Source organism: Oncorhynchus clarkii, chromosome 13 (genome assembly GCF_045791955.1).
Source record: "Oncorhynchus clarkii lewisi isolate Uvic-CL-2024 chromosome 13, UVic_Ocla_1.0, whole genome shotgun sequence".
NCBI classification, from domain to species: domain Eukaryota; kingdom Metazoa; phylum Chordata; class Actinopteri; order Salmoniformes; family Salmonidae; genus Oncorhynchus; species Oncorhynchus clarkii.
Window position 1 is genome coordinate 37,107,649 of NC_092159.1, and position 14,186 is coordinate 37,121,834.

The window sequence follows — 14,186 nt, forward strand, 5'->3', positions numbered from 1 at the left end:
AGAGGAGAGAGAAAAGAGAGAAAAAAGAGAGAGATAGGGGTAGAGACAGGTAGAGAGAGAATGGTAGAGAGAGAGAGTCCACACAGACATGGGCCTCCATGGTATAGCCGGCTAGCTGACATATTGCTAAGCTCTTGTTGTCTCCCTGGGGCTCAGACCTAATCGGATCGCCTGTGGATTATGGACCACGAAGCGCCACCGCTCTCATTAAACACTCACCTGGCCACTTCTATTCAGACATACCCAATACTATTACCCCACAACATAGAGCAGCAGGAGAGAGACAGAGTGGACAAAATTGACATTGTTACACACTCATCCTGTTAATTGGTTCTAGTCTGTTGTAGTCTCTCTCACCATAGAGATACACTTTGTGCTCACCGGCCAGATGGACCAGACATGAAAGATTAATTCATATCTTTGTGATCCCTCCCCCTCTTCTCCCCACTCCCAAAGCGGTCTCTCTCTCCCCCCCCCCCCCTCCCCTCTCTCTCTTTCTCTCTCGTCCCTTTTCAAAACACATCCGAATGACAGCAGAGAATAAACAGTCTAATACTAATACTCCCGAGGACACCAATCACCAGCAAAAAAGGGTAAATAAATGTCAACATCAACACATCTATCTGGGGGGGAAATCTACATCTTGTAAAAAACGAACATGAACCATCACTGACAAAGACGTTATACTTCAGAAGATATGCTTTGAGCTTCAGTTTGATATTGAGTACAACAGCGAACCACGTGTCTGTATATCTGTACACTCTTAGAAAAAAGGGTTCCAAAAGAGTTCTTTGGCTGTCCCTATAGGATAAACCTTTTTGGTTCCAGGTAGAACCCTTTTTGGTTCCATGTTCAACCCTCTGTAGAAATGGTTCTTCATGGATCCCAACAGGGTTCTACCCGGAACCAAAAGGGTTCTACTTGCAACCATAAAAGGTTCTTCCAAGGGTTATCCCTTTAAGGTTCTAGATAGCACCTTTTTTGTGGACACTTACAGGTAGGATTTTTAGGGGATTTAGGGTTCGGAAGTGTGCCCGTTTTTATCCGGTAAGCCAGCCGTCTGAGAAAATGTACAGAAGGGGACAGAAAGAGAGAGGAAATAAGAGAGAGAGCATGGCAGTGTCAGAGAGATGAACAGAGATAGGAGGAAAAGAGGCAGTGAAGGAGGGAGGCAAAGAGATTGAAAGAGAAGATTAGGACATGAGAGAGACAAGAGAGATATAACACATGTGACCCCTGCCTCGTATGTGTTATCAGTGAAAAGGAGCAAAGCTAGTATGAGAGATTAAACCCATGGCTTGGCTGAGGTTCCCCTCTCTGTATTTCAGCCACCATGATTAATCCAACACAGTGTGAGTGTTTGAGTGTGTGTGTGTGTGTGTGTGTGTGTGTGTGTCCGCAATCAGGCTGCAGCCGCTGGTATCACTCCCCCCTGCTTAGCTAAGATGAATACAGAGTGGGCAGTGGGTTGGGGCTTGGGTGTGTTTATACCCCCAATGCAGAGCACCCAAACACGTTTACATATCCATCCTATTGAGGGATTATGACACTGACATAATGGACTGTTCCCATCCCAGCCTATGTTTAGGTCCATGTGTTAAGATCCAAGCTGCTCTGATACTTGATTTAACTGAAAGTGGAGCACATGAGTATGGAACAGATAGAGACAGCTCTATGATGATACCTGCACTGTTTTGAAAACAATTCAGTCCACATACTGCGCCTAATATAAGAGTCCTACAGTATATGCATAAGAGGCATCATGTGACACAGTACAGTACAAAAACTAGGCTTGATCGGATCATTTTCATATTGTACTTAAGACTCTTCTCTGAGCTATGAGCTAACACCTGTCCATGGGCCTCTCTGCCTATAGTCTCACCTCTCCTGGAAGAGTTTGGAGGGGATGAGTCCAGCCCGGAGGTTGCTGTCGCCCACCCGTTTGGCCTGCCACCAGGTGGGGTCGTCCTGAGTTACCACCTGCAGGATGTCACCTCGCTTGAAGGGAAGTCCCGCCTCCTGACAGGGCGTGGCCTTGTCATCAGCAGGGATGTAGTCAAACAGGGCCCTCATGTAGACCTGAGAGACCACACACACACACACACACACACACACACACACACACACACACACACACACACACACACACACACACACACACACACACACACACACACACACACACACACACACACACACACACACACACACACACACACAAACTGTTAAACCATCTCAGAAATACACAAGGTATGTATAGAAAATAATTGACAGATCACCTCAACCTAGAGAGAGGGAAAGTGATGCTTTTGTAAATAGATTTGAATAGATATGTTCCTGTGTGTGTGCATGAAGAACATGTGCATACAACATACACTACATATCAGAGGTGTGGACTCGAGTCACATGACTTGGACTCGAGTCAGGAATATGATGACTTGCAACTCGACTTTGACACCAATGTCTCGTGACTTGACTTGGACCTGATCCTTATGACTCGACCTGACTTGATACCCTCCCCAAGCCCAAATATTTAAAATTATGCTATTTAAAAAAGTGTGCAACGCATCAACTCTTCATTTAACGGATTACAGTTTGAATCGGACAGTAGCCAATCAAATTGTGCCAGCTGAGAAAAAGTTGTGCGTGGCAGTGCAGAGGAACGTGGGCGGGGGAATTCAGACGGAGCCCTTGGAAAGATGATACCCACAATTATTATTTTCGGATTTGAAGACGACGCCGTATCAACAAAAAACGGATTTGCAATTTGCAAAACATGCGGGAAAAAAATTGCAGACGGAGGCGCAACAATTTCCAACCTTGTTCGACATTTGAAGCTGCGCAAAGAACGGTAAGTCGTGGCTAATATAGCCGACAGCTATCCATCACCCGAGGTTGTGTGTTTATGTGTTTCATGAGTGTGTAACTTGTTTCATGAGTTTCTTTTTGCTGGCTTGTGATGTCTGGAGCCTGTATTGTTATGTGCGCTCCTCACTGCTTGCCTAGATCAGACTTGCAGATCGACTCGCCACCACGCTGTTCGGAGCAGGAAAAGATCAAATGAGCACATTTGTGGCAGAGTGCCTCCTAGAATGGCTGTGTACTCTTCCTAACCTGCTGATTAGGGCGAGTGCTTGAACCTCTGATTGTGTTTATGCTTCACACAAATCCCACCATCCCTCTCTCTGCCGTCCTCCGCAGTTTGGAGCTTTTTCTCCAATGATAATGAAAAACGGCGGCTTATTTCATCCGAGGCACCGCATTCAGATACAGTTCTCCATTCTCTTACTGAAGAGCTCTGTGACTTTCAACGTGGCACTGTCATAGGATGCCACATAGGATGCCACCTTTCCAACAAGTCAGTTCGTCAAATTTTTGCTGTTTGTCGGGCGGGTCATGAAATGGGTTTCCATGGCCAAGCAGCTGCACACAAGCCTAAGATCACCAAGCGCAATGCCAAGAGACGGCTGGAGTGGTGTAAAGCTCACCGCCATTTGACTCTGGAGCTGTGGAAACGCGTTCTCTGGAGTGATGAACCTCGCTTCACCATCTGGCAGTCCGATGGACGAATCTGGGTTTGGTGGATGCCAGGAGAACGCTATATGCCCCAATGCATAGTGCCAACTGTAAAGTTTGGTGGAGGAGGAATAATGGTCTGGGGCTGTTTTTCATGGTTCGGGCTAGGCCCCTTAGTTCCAGTTTAAGGAGATCTTAACGCTACAGCATTCAATGACATCCTAGAAAATTCTGTACTTCCAATTTTGTGGCAAAGAATTTGGGGAAGGCTGTTTCCTTTCAGCATGACAATGCCCCATGCAAAAAGCAAGGTCCATACAGAAATGGTTTGTCGAGATTGGTGTGGAAGAACTTGACTGGCCTGCACAGAGCCTTTAACTCAACCTCATCAAACACATTTAGGATGAATTAGAACCGCAAGCCAGGCCCAATCGCCCAAAATCAGTGCCCGACTTAACTAATGCTCTTGTGGCTGAATGGATGCAAGTCCTTGCAACAATGTTCCAACATCTACTTTAAAGCCTCCCAGAAGAGTGGAGGTTGTTTAAGCGGCAAAGGGGGGAAATGAGATGTTCGACGAGCAGGTGTCCACATACTTTTGGGTCACGTAGTGTGTCTGAAACTCGTCTCAAATTACACCTACACATCTCAGTGCATTTGGCACCAACTGTTTTAATTCATCTGCCATTGACTCTCCAACTGTATGTGTGAGCCTGAGCCCAGGTCGTATTATGACCCTTGCTCCATTCCAGAGCAGCTGGAGTCTGTGTTTGTCTGTACTGAGCGTCCCCAGACCGTTGTGTTCCTCACCTTGCTCTCCTTCAGGCGGTCCTCCTCCTTAACGGCTGGGATTATCTTCAGGGTGATGGAGCCCTGAGACTGGGACTGAACGGCAAGACACAGAGAGGAGCAGGATGTTAGCTTCACAGAAATACAATTTGAGCACAGTTTCAGCTCCTGTATCTTCCCGACAGAGTTGATACGGCATGTATTGCCAACAGAAATCAAAAGAAAACAGCGCTGCAGGAGCTAGTGGTCTAAAATAATAGGAAGACATAAAGTATTCTACTCTAGTCTCACCAGAAGCTGACTGATCTCATCAGGTCTCTTGTGAATGATGGAGATGCCGTTGACCTCCCGCAGCTCGTCTCCTACATGGACCAGTCCTGGATGGAGGGGAGGAGGTGGTGAGGGGAGACAACAGGCGAGCTGTAGTAGAGATCAATGCCTGTGTTCCAAATGGCACCTTATTCCCTAAATGGCACCCTATTCCCTATATAGGGCACTCCTTTTGACCAGGACCTATAGAATCTGGTCAAAAGTAGTGGACTGTATAGGGATTAGGGTGCCATTTGGGTTGCACACCAGATCGTGTATCGAGGAGATATTGCACAGCACTGTATCAGTAGCAGGTGTACTATATCAATCATACCACTATTAACTGGGATGAGATATGGACAATAGGGCTTGGGAGTGGTGGTATCACTCTCCTCAGTCATGATCTACTGCAGTCACAACAGTGAAACCTGACAAAGAGGGATGAGCGATAGGATCAATTCATCTCATTACCGGAGAGAGAAGGAGGGAGGGCAGAGAGGGAGGGCAGAGAGGGAGAAGGGGAGGGAGAAAGGGAGAGAGGGAGAAAGAGCGAGGGAGGGAGGGCAGAGAGGGAGAGAGGGATGCTATGAGGAAACAGACAGGCATATAAGCACATAATGTACCGTACAGAGAAACAGACAGATGGTAATGCCCCTTTTTCTATTGACCCCCCCCCCCCCCCCCCCCCCCACACACACACACACCAAACATACTAAAGACACGCACATCTGTAGATGGTATTTCCATGGTAACAGCAGTGGTCAGCTCGTTGGAGAGAGTGTGTAATGTGTGATATGTGATTGGCTCTCAGACAGAACCCAGCTTCAAACAGCCTGATAACGACGGAGGTCCTCATCTGTCTGTCTCTCTGTCTACCATTGTCTCTCACTACGCTGCTGCTTTCATCTCTGCAACATCTCGGGAATCTCCCAGCTGCAGATTCTATACAGGATGTTACCATTAAAATGTATATCCACTGACGTACTTTAGGCTACAGTATACTGCTGCATAGAAGGCCATTAATATACAGAACTCTGATTATTTGTCTAAGTTACATCGTCTCGGTTAGCCATGCTTTCAGACATATTATGTCTGGTAATATTATCTGTGCAGTCCATAGATCTCATTTGACAGACCAACAAAAATTTGCTTAGTGTCTTGTCTGTGCAAGTTACAGAGGAAGGGGATGATTAATCAGGATGTGTCAGACAGTATGGGTTAAGACCAGACACAGAGAGGGACAGCATGGGACTGAATCACTCACCACTCCGGTCTGCAGCCCCGCCCCTCATGATGCGTGCCACGATCACAGACCCTGTGGTCTCATCCCGTCTGATGGTGGCCCCCTGGAACAGAGAGAGATGGATGTTTCCTCGCCCCGGAATTGTATCCTCATTTGCCAGCAGCATACCACCCTGCATACCACTGCTGGCTTGCTTCTGAAGCTAAGCAGGGTTGGTCCTGGTCAGTTCCTGGATGGGAGACCAGATGCTGCTGGAAGTGGTGTTGGAGGGCCAGTAGGAGGCACTCTTTCCTCTGGTCTATTTTTTTTTATCCCAATGCCCCAGGGCAGTGACAGGTAGGGTGCCGTCTTTCGGACGGGATGTTAAACGGGTGTCCTGACCATCTGAGGTCATTAAAGATCCCATGGAACTTATCGTACGAGTAGGGGTGTTAACCCCAGTGTCCTGGCTAAATTCCCAATCTGGCCCTCAAACCATCACGGTCACCTAATAATCCCCAGTTTACATTTGGCTCTTTCATCCCCCTCCTTTTCCCTGTAACTATTCCCCAGGTCGTTGCTGCAAATGAGAACGTGTTCTCAGTCAACTTACCTGGTAAAATAACTGATAAATAAATAAATAAATTCTTCCCATCTATTCTTTCTGTTCCTTCCTCTTTTCTTGTATTATTTTGTTTTCTTTACAATCAATCAATCAAACACAGCCCCAGTCCCACTTCCCCCATCCCTATATCTCCTCATCCCCTCACCCTCCCATCCTCTACAATTTTATCTCTTCTCTCTGTCATCCTCTCTGTTACAATGACTCACCAGTGGTTCCTTGTTCTTGACCAGTCTGACAATCTTCACTGACTCCTCCTCCAGCTCATCCTCGAAGTCGTCAGGCAGCGGTGGCAACACGGGGTCAAAGTTCTTCTGGGCAACCGTGTCATGAACTGATAAAACGGCCTGATGGGAGATGACAGAGAGAGAAGGATTAATGTTAGAATTGCAGAACTGCATTCTGAGCAGTGGTGTGAAGTACTTAAGTAAAAATACTTTAAAGTACTACTTAAGTAGTTTTTTGGTCTATCTGTACTCGAGGTCGACCGATTATGATTTTTCAACGTCGATACCGATTATTGGAGGACCAAAAAAGCTGATACCGATTAATTGGCCGATTGTTTTTTTTTGTAATAATGACAATTACAACAATACTGAATGAACACTTATTTTAACTTAATATAATACCTCAATAAAATCAATTTAACCTCAAGTAAATAATGAAACATGTTCAATTTGGTTTAAATAATGCAAAAACAAAGTGTTGGAGAAGAAAGTAAAAGTGCAATATGTGCTATGTAAGAAAGCTAACGTTTCAGTTCCTTGCTCAGAACATGAGAACATATGAAAGCTGGTGGTTCCTTTTAACATGAGTCTTCAATATTCCCAGGTAAGAAGTTTTAGGTTGTAGTTATTATAGGAATTATATGACTATTTCCCTCTATACCATTTGTATTTCATTAACCTTTGACTATTGGATGTTCTTGTAGGTACTTTAGTATTGCCAGTGTAACAGTATAGCTTCCGTCCCTCTCCTCGCTCCTCCCTGGGCTCGAACCAGCAACACAACGACAACAGCAACCCTCGAAGCAGTGTTACCCATGCAGAGGAAGGGGAACAACTACTGGAAGGCTCAGAGCGAGTGACGTTTGAAACGCTATTAGCGCGCGCTAACTAGCTAGCCATTTCACTTCGGTTACACCAGCCTCATCTCGGGAGTTGATAGGCTTGAAGTCATAAACAGCGCAATGCTTGACGCACAACGAAGAGCTGCTGGTAAAACGCATGAAAGTGCTGTTTGAAAGAATGTTTACGGGCCTGCTTCTGCCTACCACCGCTCAGTCAGATACTTAGATACTTGTATGCTCAGTCAGATTATATGCAACGCAGGACACGCTAGATACTATCTAGTAATATCATCAACCATGTGTAGTTAACTAGTGATCATGATTGATTGTTTTTGATAAAATAAGTTTAATGCTAGCTAGCAACTTAGAGAGGGGCAGGTCTTTATTGCGTTGGACTAATTAACTGTAAGGTAGCAAGATTGGATCCCCCGAGGGGTCCCGCCTCTGGGTCACCAGACTGTTGATTATTACACGCACCAGCACTTATTGACACTCACCTGGACTTCATCACCTCCTTGATTACCTGCCCTATTTATGTCACTCCCTTTGGTTCCGTCCCCAGGCGTTATTGTGTCTGTTTCTTTTTTTGTTCATGTTTGTTTATTTATTAAATGTATTCACTCCCTGAACTTGCTCCTTCCGACTCTCGGCATACATCGTTACAGGGACTCACTAAACACATGCTGTGTTTGCAAATTATGTCTGAGTTGGAGCTTGCCCCTGGCTATCCATAAATAAAATTTAAAATGTGGCCTACTGCTTTGCTTAATATAAGGAATTTGAAATGATTTATACTTAAGTACATTTGAGCAATTAGATTTACTTTACTTGATACTTAAGTATATTTACAACTTTGAGACTTACTCAAGTAGTATTTTACTGGGTGACATTCACTTTTACTTTTACTTGAGTCATTTTCTATTAAAGGTATCTTTACTTTTACTCAAGTATGACAACTGGGTACTTTTCCCACCACTGAGTGTACCAAACATTAGGAACACGTTTGTATACTTAGTGTACATAGAGATTGACAGATTGAGCGATCCAATACAAATGGATACATGAATAGCCCCACCTTCCAGTACCAGGTCTCTCTGTGTGTATTGGGTGTTTTTGTTTACCTTGAGATGGGGGGACGTCAACAGCTGTAGGAGTTCCTTCTCCTCAACACTCATTGGTCCACTCAGCAGCTCCTCTGCCACCTGCCGCCAATCACAATAGAGCTGTCAGTCAGACCATGACCTCTGACCTGGTATAAAACTGTGTGTCCAACAGTGTGGGCTTGGGATATAACTGAAAAATGTAGCAGATATATACTGAAAGTGTAGCAGACTATTAGCAGTAATAGTCTGGAATAGAATCCACAAATATAGATATACTGTAGAGTTGCACGGCTGTTGCCTAAAGCAGCAATAAACAGAGTGTGCTTGCACACACAAATACACACACAGGAGAAAAAGCAGCCAGGAGCTACGGCTCAGCATTTTCCCACTTAACTGGCGTGAGGAGAGAGAGGAGAGGCAGGATGTGGAGAGAGTCTCATTAGTGTTTAGATGAATCAGCAATTTCAGACCACAACACATTACCGCACTGTAACCTTATAAATCTCCATACCTTACTACCTGCATCTACCGCTCCTGTCTCAGCAAACACACTGGGACTGACTCTATTGGACGGGTGCTTCACACTTTGGTAGTGTGTGTGGTGTGTGTGTTCCTTGTTTGTGTGTGTGTGTGTGTGTGTGCGTTGTTGAACTTACATCCTCAGCCAAGGAGGCGGCACTGTGAAGGACAGGTGTAGGACTCTGGCGCTCGTACTGTCTCAGCCTCTCATGGATCTGCAACACGCAGCCAATCACAGGAGAGGTCAGGGAGGTCAAACACACACACGCACGCACACATACACAAATTAAACAACATAAGTGTACCATAACTTCCATTAACATTGGCAACATTGCCACCCAGCAGGGGCGCAACTTTCACTGGGGACGGTGGGGACATGCCTCCCCCACATTCTGAATTTGTATTTTGGTCCCCCCAGTTTTACAATTGGAATGTAATACTAAAGAGGCAACAATGTGCTTTAGGACCATGTGGACACCTCCGAGCGGTCAGGTAGGCTGTTTGGAGTGTTTATCCAACTGGATAAAATAAATATATATATATATACAGTACCAGTCAAAAGTTTGGACACAGTTTGGACCTACTCATTCAAGGGTTTCTTTATTTGTATTATTTTCTACATTGTAGAATAATAGTGAAGACATCAAAACCATGAAATTACACATATGGAATCATGTAGTAACCAAAAAAGTGTTAAACAAACAAAAACAAATTTTATATTTGAGATTCTTCAAAGTAGCCACCCTTTGCCTTGATAATAGCTTTGCACACTCTTGGCATTCGCTCAAGAAACTTCATGAGCTGCTGCTCCAGTTTCAACTGTTCTGCCTGCGGCTATGGAACCCTGACCTGTTCACCGGACGTGCTCCCTGGTCCCAGACCTGCTGTTTTCAACTCTCTAGAGACAGCAGGAGCGGTAGAGATACTCTGAATGATCGGCTATGAAAAGCCAATTGACATTTACTCCGGAGGTGCTGACCTGTTGCATCCTCTACAACCACTGTGATTATTATTATTTGACCCTGCTGGTCATCTATGAACATTCGAACATCTTGGCCATGTTCTGTTACAATCTCCACCCGGCACATCCAGAAGAGTACTGGCCACCCCTCAGAGCCTGGTTCCTCTCTAGGTTACTTTCTAGGTTCCGGCCTTTCTAATGAGTTTTTTGTTGTGACAAGTTAGGGGTGGTACAGTATACAGAAGATATATATGGCAAGAACAGCTCAAATAAGCAAAGAGAAACGACAGTCCATCATTACTTTAAGACATGAAGGTCAGTCAATGCAGAAAATTTCAAGAACATTGAAAGTTTCTTCAAATGCAGTTGCAAAAACCATCAAGCGCTATGATGAAACTGGCTCTCCTGAGTTGCCTCTGCTGCAGAGGATAAGTTCATTGGAGTTACCAGCCTCAGAAATTGCAGGCCAAATAAATGCTTCACAGAGTTCAAGTAACAGACACATCTCAACATCAACTGTTCAGAGGAGACTGTGTGAATCAGGGCTTCATGGTCGATTTGATGCAAAGAAACCACTACTAAAGGACACCAATAATAAGAAGAGACTTGCTTGGGCCAAGAAACACAAGCAATAGACATTATACCAGTGGATATCTGTCCTTCGGTCTGATTAGGAACTTTGTCCTATGCTCCAGAGTCCAATTTGGAGATTTTTGGTTCCAACTGCCGTGTATTTGTGAGACGCGGTGTGGGTAAACGGAGGATCCCCGCATGTGTGGTTCCCACCGTGAAGCATGGAGGAGGAGGTGTGATGGTGTGGAGGAGCTTTGCTGGTGACACTGTCTGTGATTTATTTAGAATTCAAGGCACACTTAACTAGCACAGCTACCACAGCATTCTGCAGCGATACGCCGTCCCATCTGGTTTGCGCTTAGTTTTTTTTTTCAACAGGACAATGACCCAAAACACACCTCCAGGCTGTGTAAGGGTTATTTGACCAAGAGAGAGAGTGATGGAGTGCTGCATCAGATGATCCGGCCTCCACAATCACCGACATCAACCCAATTGAGATGGTTTTGGATGAGTTGGACCGCAGAGTGAAGGAAAAGCAGCCAACAATTGCTCAGCATATGTGGGAACTCCTTCAAGACTGTTGGAAAAGCATTCCTCGTGAAGCTGGTTGAGAGAATGCGAAGTGTGCAAAGCTGTCATCAAGGGAAAGTGTTTAACACTTGTTGGGTTACTACATGATTCCATATGTGTTATTTCATAGTTTTGATGTATTCACTATTATTCTACAATGTAGAAAATAGTAAAAAAATTAAGAAAAACTCTTGAATGAGTAGGTGTGTCCAAACTTTTGACTGGTACTGTGTGTGTATATATATATATATATATATATATATATATATACACACACATATACACACAGTCAGCCACCAATTGTGCAAGTTCTCCCACTTAAAAAGATGAGAGAGGCCTGTAATTTTCATCAATGAGAAAAAATGAGAAAAAAAATCCAGAAAATCACATTGTAGGATTTTTAATGAATTTATTTGCAAATTATGGTGGAAAATAAGTATTTGGCCAATAACAAAAGTTTCTCTCAATACTTAAATACCTTTTGTTGGCAATGACAGAGGTCAAACGTTTTCTGTAAGTCTTCACAAGGTTTTCACACACTGTTGCTGGTATTTTGGCCCATTCCTCCATCCATCTCCTCTAGAGCAGTGATGTTTTGGGGCTGTTGCTGGGCAACACAGACTTTCAACTCCCTCCAAAGATTTTCTAATTCGGTTGAGATCTGGAGACTGGCTAGGTCACTCCAGGACCTTGAAAAGCTTCTTACGAAGCCACTCCTTCGTTGCCTGGGCGGTGTGTTTGGGTTCCTTGTCTTGCTGAAAGACCCAGCCACGTTTCATCTTCAATGCCCTTGCTGATGGAAGGAGATTTTCACTCAAAATCTCACGATACATGGCCCCATTCATTATTTCCTTTACACAGATCAGTCGTCCTGGTCCCTTTGAAGAAAAACAGCACCAAAGCATGATCTTTCCACCCCCATACTTCACAGTAGGTATGGTGTTCTTTGGATGCAACTCAGCATTCTTTGTCCTCCAAACACGACGAGTTGAGTTTTTACCAAAAAGTTATATTTTAGTTTCATCTGACCATATGACATTCTCCCAATCTTCTTCTGGATCATCCAAATGCTCTCTAGCAAAATTCAGACCGGCCTGGACATGTACTGGCTTAAGCAGGGGGACACGTCTGGCGCTGCAGGATTTGAGTACCTGGCGGCGTAGTGTGTTACTGATGGTAGGCTTTGTTACTTTGGTCCCAGCTCTCTGCAGGTCATTCACTAGGTCACCCCGTGTGGTTCTGGGATTTTTGCTCACCGTTCTTGTAATCATTTTGACCCCACGGGGTGAGATCTTGCGTGGAGCCCCAGATCGAGGGAGATTATCAGTGGTCTTGTATGTCTTCCATTTCCTAATAATTGCTCCCACAGTTGATTTCTTCAAACCAAGCTGCTTACCTATTGCAGATTCAGTCTTCCCAGCCTGGTGCAGGTCTACAATTTTGTTTCTGGTGTCTGTTGACAGCTCTTTGGTCTTGGCCATAGTGGAGTTTGGAGTGTGACTGTTTGAGGTTGTGGACAGGTGTCTTTTATACTGATAACAAGTTCAAACAGGTGCCATTAATACAGGTAACGAGTGGAGGACAGAGGAGCCTCTGAAAGAATAAGTTACAGGTCTGTGAGAGCCAGAAATCTTGCTTGTTTGTAGGTGACCAAATACTTATTTTCCACCATAATTTGCAAATAAATTAATTAAAAATCCTACAATGTGATTTTCTGGATTTTTTTTCTTCTCATTTTGTCTGTCATAGTTGAAGTGTACCTATGAAGACAATTACAGGCCTCTCTCATCTTTTTAAGTGGGAGAACTTGCACAATTGGTGGCTAACTAAATACTCTTTTGCCCCACTGTGTGTATATATATATATATATGTCCCCCCCACTTCTAAAACAAAAGGTGCGCCCCTGCTACCCAGTCTTATGCGTACCTTCATGAGGTAGCCCAGGCTCTTCTCACTGAAGACGTCTTTGAGGAAGACCATGTCCTCCTTGTGGTTGGCATCAGGACGCAGCTGGGACGTCAGAAGGGCCAGAGTCTCGTGCAGGCCTGTGGAGGAGGAGAGGAGGGAGGGTGAAGGAACTGGGATCCGTTTTTGTTTACATCCTCAGATCGGACCGAGTAATGTAATATATAATAACAGATACCGTTTAGCAGACACTTTTATCCAAAGAGATTTTCAGTCAAAACCCGCTGCCCTGGCCAACTGAGCTATCTAGTAAGCCTGGGATTTTGATCCATAAAGTTTGCAGCATGTGTGGTGTATTTATTTTTACCTGTGCCTGCTGAGAGGACCGGCATGGCTTCTTTCATGGGTCAGCAAAAAGGCGAGGCCTGGCAGAGAGGAGGATAGAAAATGGATGAAAATTAGTCACATACTCATACTTTAGGTCTCTTCATCTCATACACACTGTGTTATTCCTGAAGAGAATGTCACTGGGTGAAAACTGTTTAAGGGCTTCGCAGACAGTTTTAGGGGATCCTAAAAGTACTGCATACTCTAATGATGTGTGTACCTCCGTGTGTGTGTGTTTGTGTGTGTGGAACAGATGTGCTGGGAGCGGTAGACTCTTAAGGATGCCAGTACATCCTTTATAGACAGGTTCTAGCCTGCGTCTTAGACTTACAGTAACCAGCCAACGCCTCACCTCACCTCAGTGTGTGTGTGTGTGTGTGTGTGTGTGTGTGTGTGTGTGTGTTTGTGTGTGTGTGTGTGTGTGTGTGTTAACAAGATAGAGACGTAAAGTAGCGTGATACATTCTCTAAGCCGGGCACCATTCATCACATTGACTGCTAGCACCGTGTCCGCTGTGCTGTGGGCTCCAGGGCATGGCAAAGGAGGCTTTGTTTATGTGTGTGTGTGTGTGTGTGTGTGTGTGTGTGTGTGTGTGAGTGTGTGTGCATGCGCGTGCGCGCGTGTGTGTGTTCATGCGCGTG

The 14,186-nt window shown here is 44.8% G+C and overlaps 1 protein-coding gene across 1 annotated transcript in view; it reads right to left on the minus strand.

The window, feature by feature from the left end:
* Window positions 1–13,584, minus strand: part of LOC139423924 (MAGUK p55 subfamily member 3-like) — a 22,540-nt gene extending 8,956 nt beyond the window's left edge. The window contains exons 1-10 of the mRNA XM_071175570.1: window positions 13,526–13,584; window positions 13,180–13,298; window positions 9,287–9,364; window positions 8,649–8,729; window positions 6,668–6,805; window positions 5,879–5,960; window positions 4,597–4,682; window positions 4,327–4,401; window positions 1,883–2,079; window positions 996–1,060 (exon numbers count right to left, since the gene is read on the minus strand). Coding sequence (XP_071031671.1) covers window positions 996–1,060; window positions 1,883–2,079; window positions 4,327–4,401; window positions 4,597–4,682; window positions 5,879–5,960; window positions 6,668–6,805; window positions 8,649–8,729; window positions 9,287–9,364; window positions 13,180–13,298; window positions 13,526–13,562 — 958 coding nt within the window. The 5' untranslated portion in view covers window positions 13,563–13,584. The remainder of the gene's footprint in view (window positions 1–995; window positions 1,061–1,882; window positions 2,080–4,326; window positions 4,402–4,596; window positions 4,683–5,878; window positions 5,961–6,667; window positions 6,806–8,648; window positions 8,730–9,286; window positions 9,365–13,179; window positions 13,299–13,525) is intronic.
* Between the last annotated feature and the right edge of the window lie 602 nt (window positions 13,585–14,186).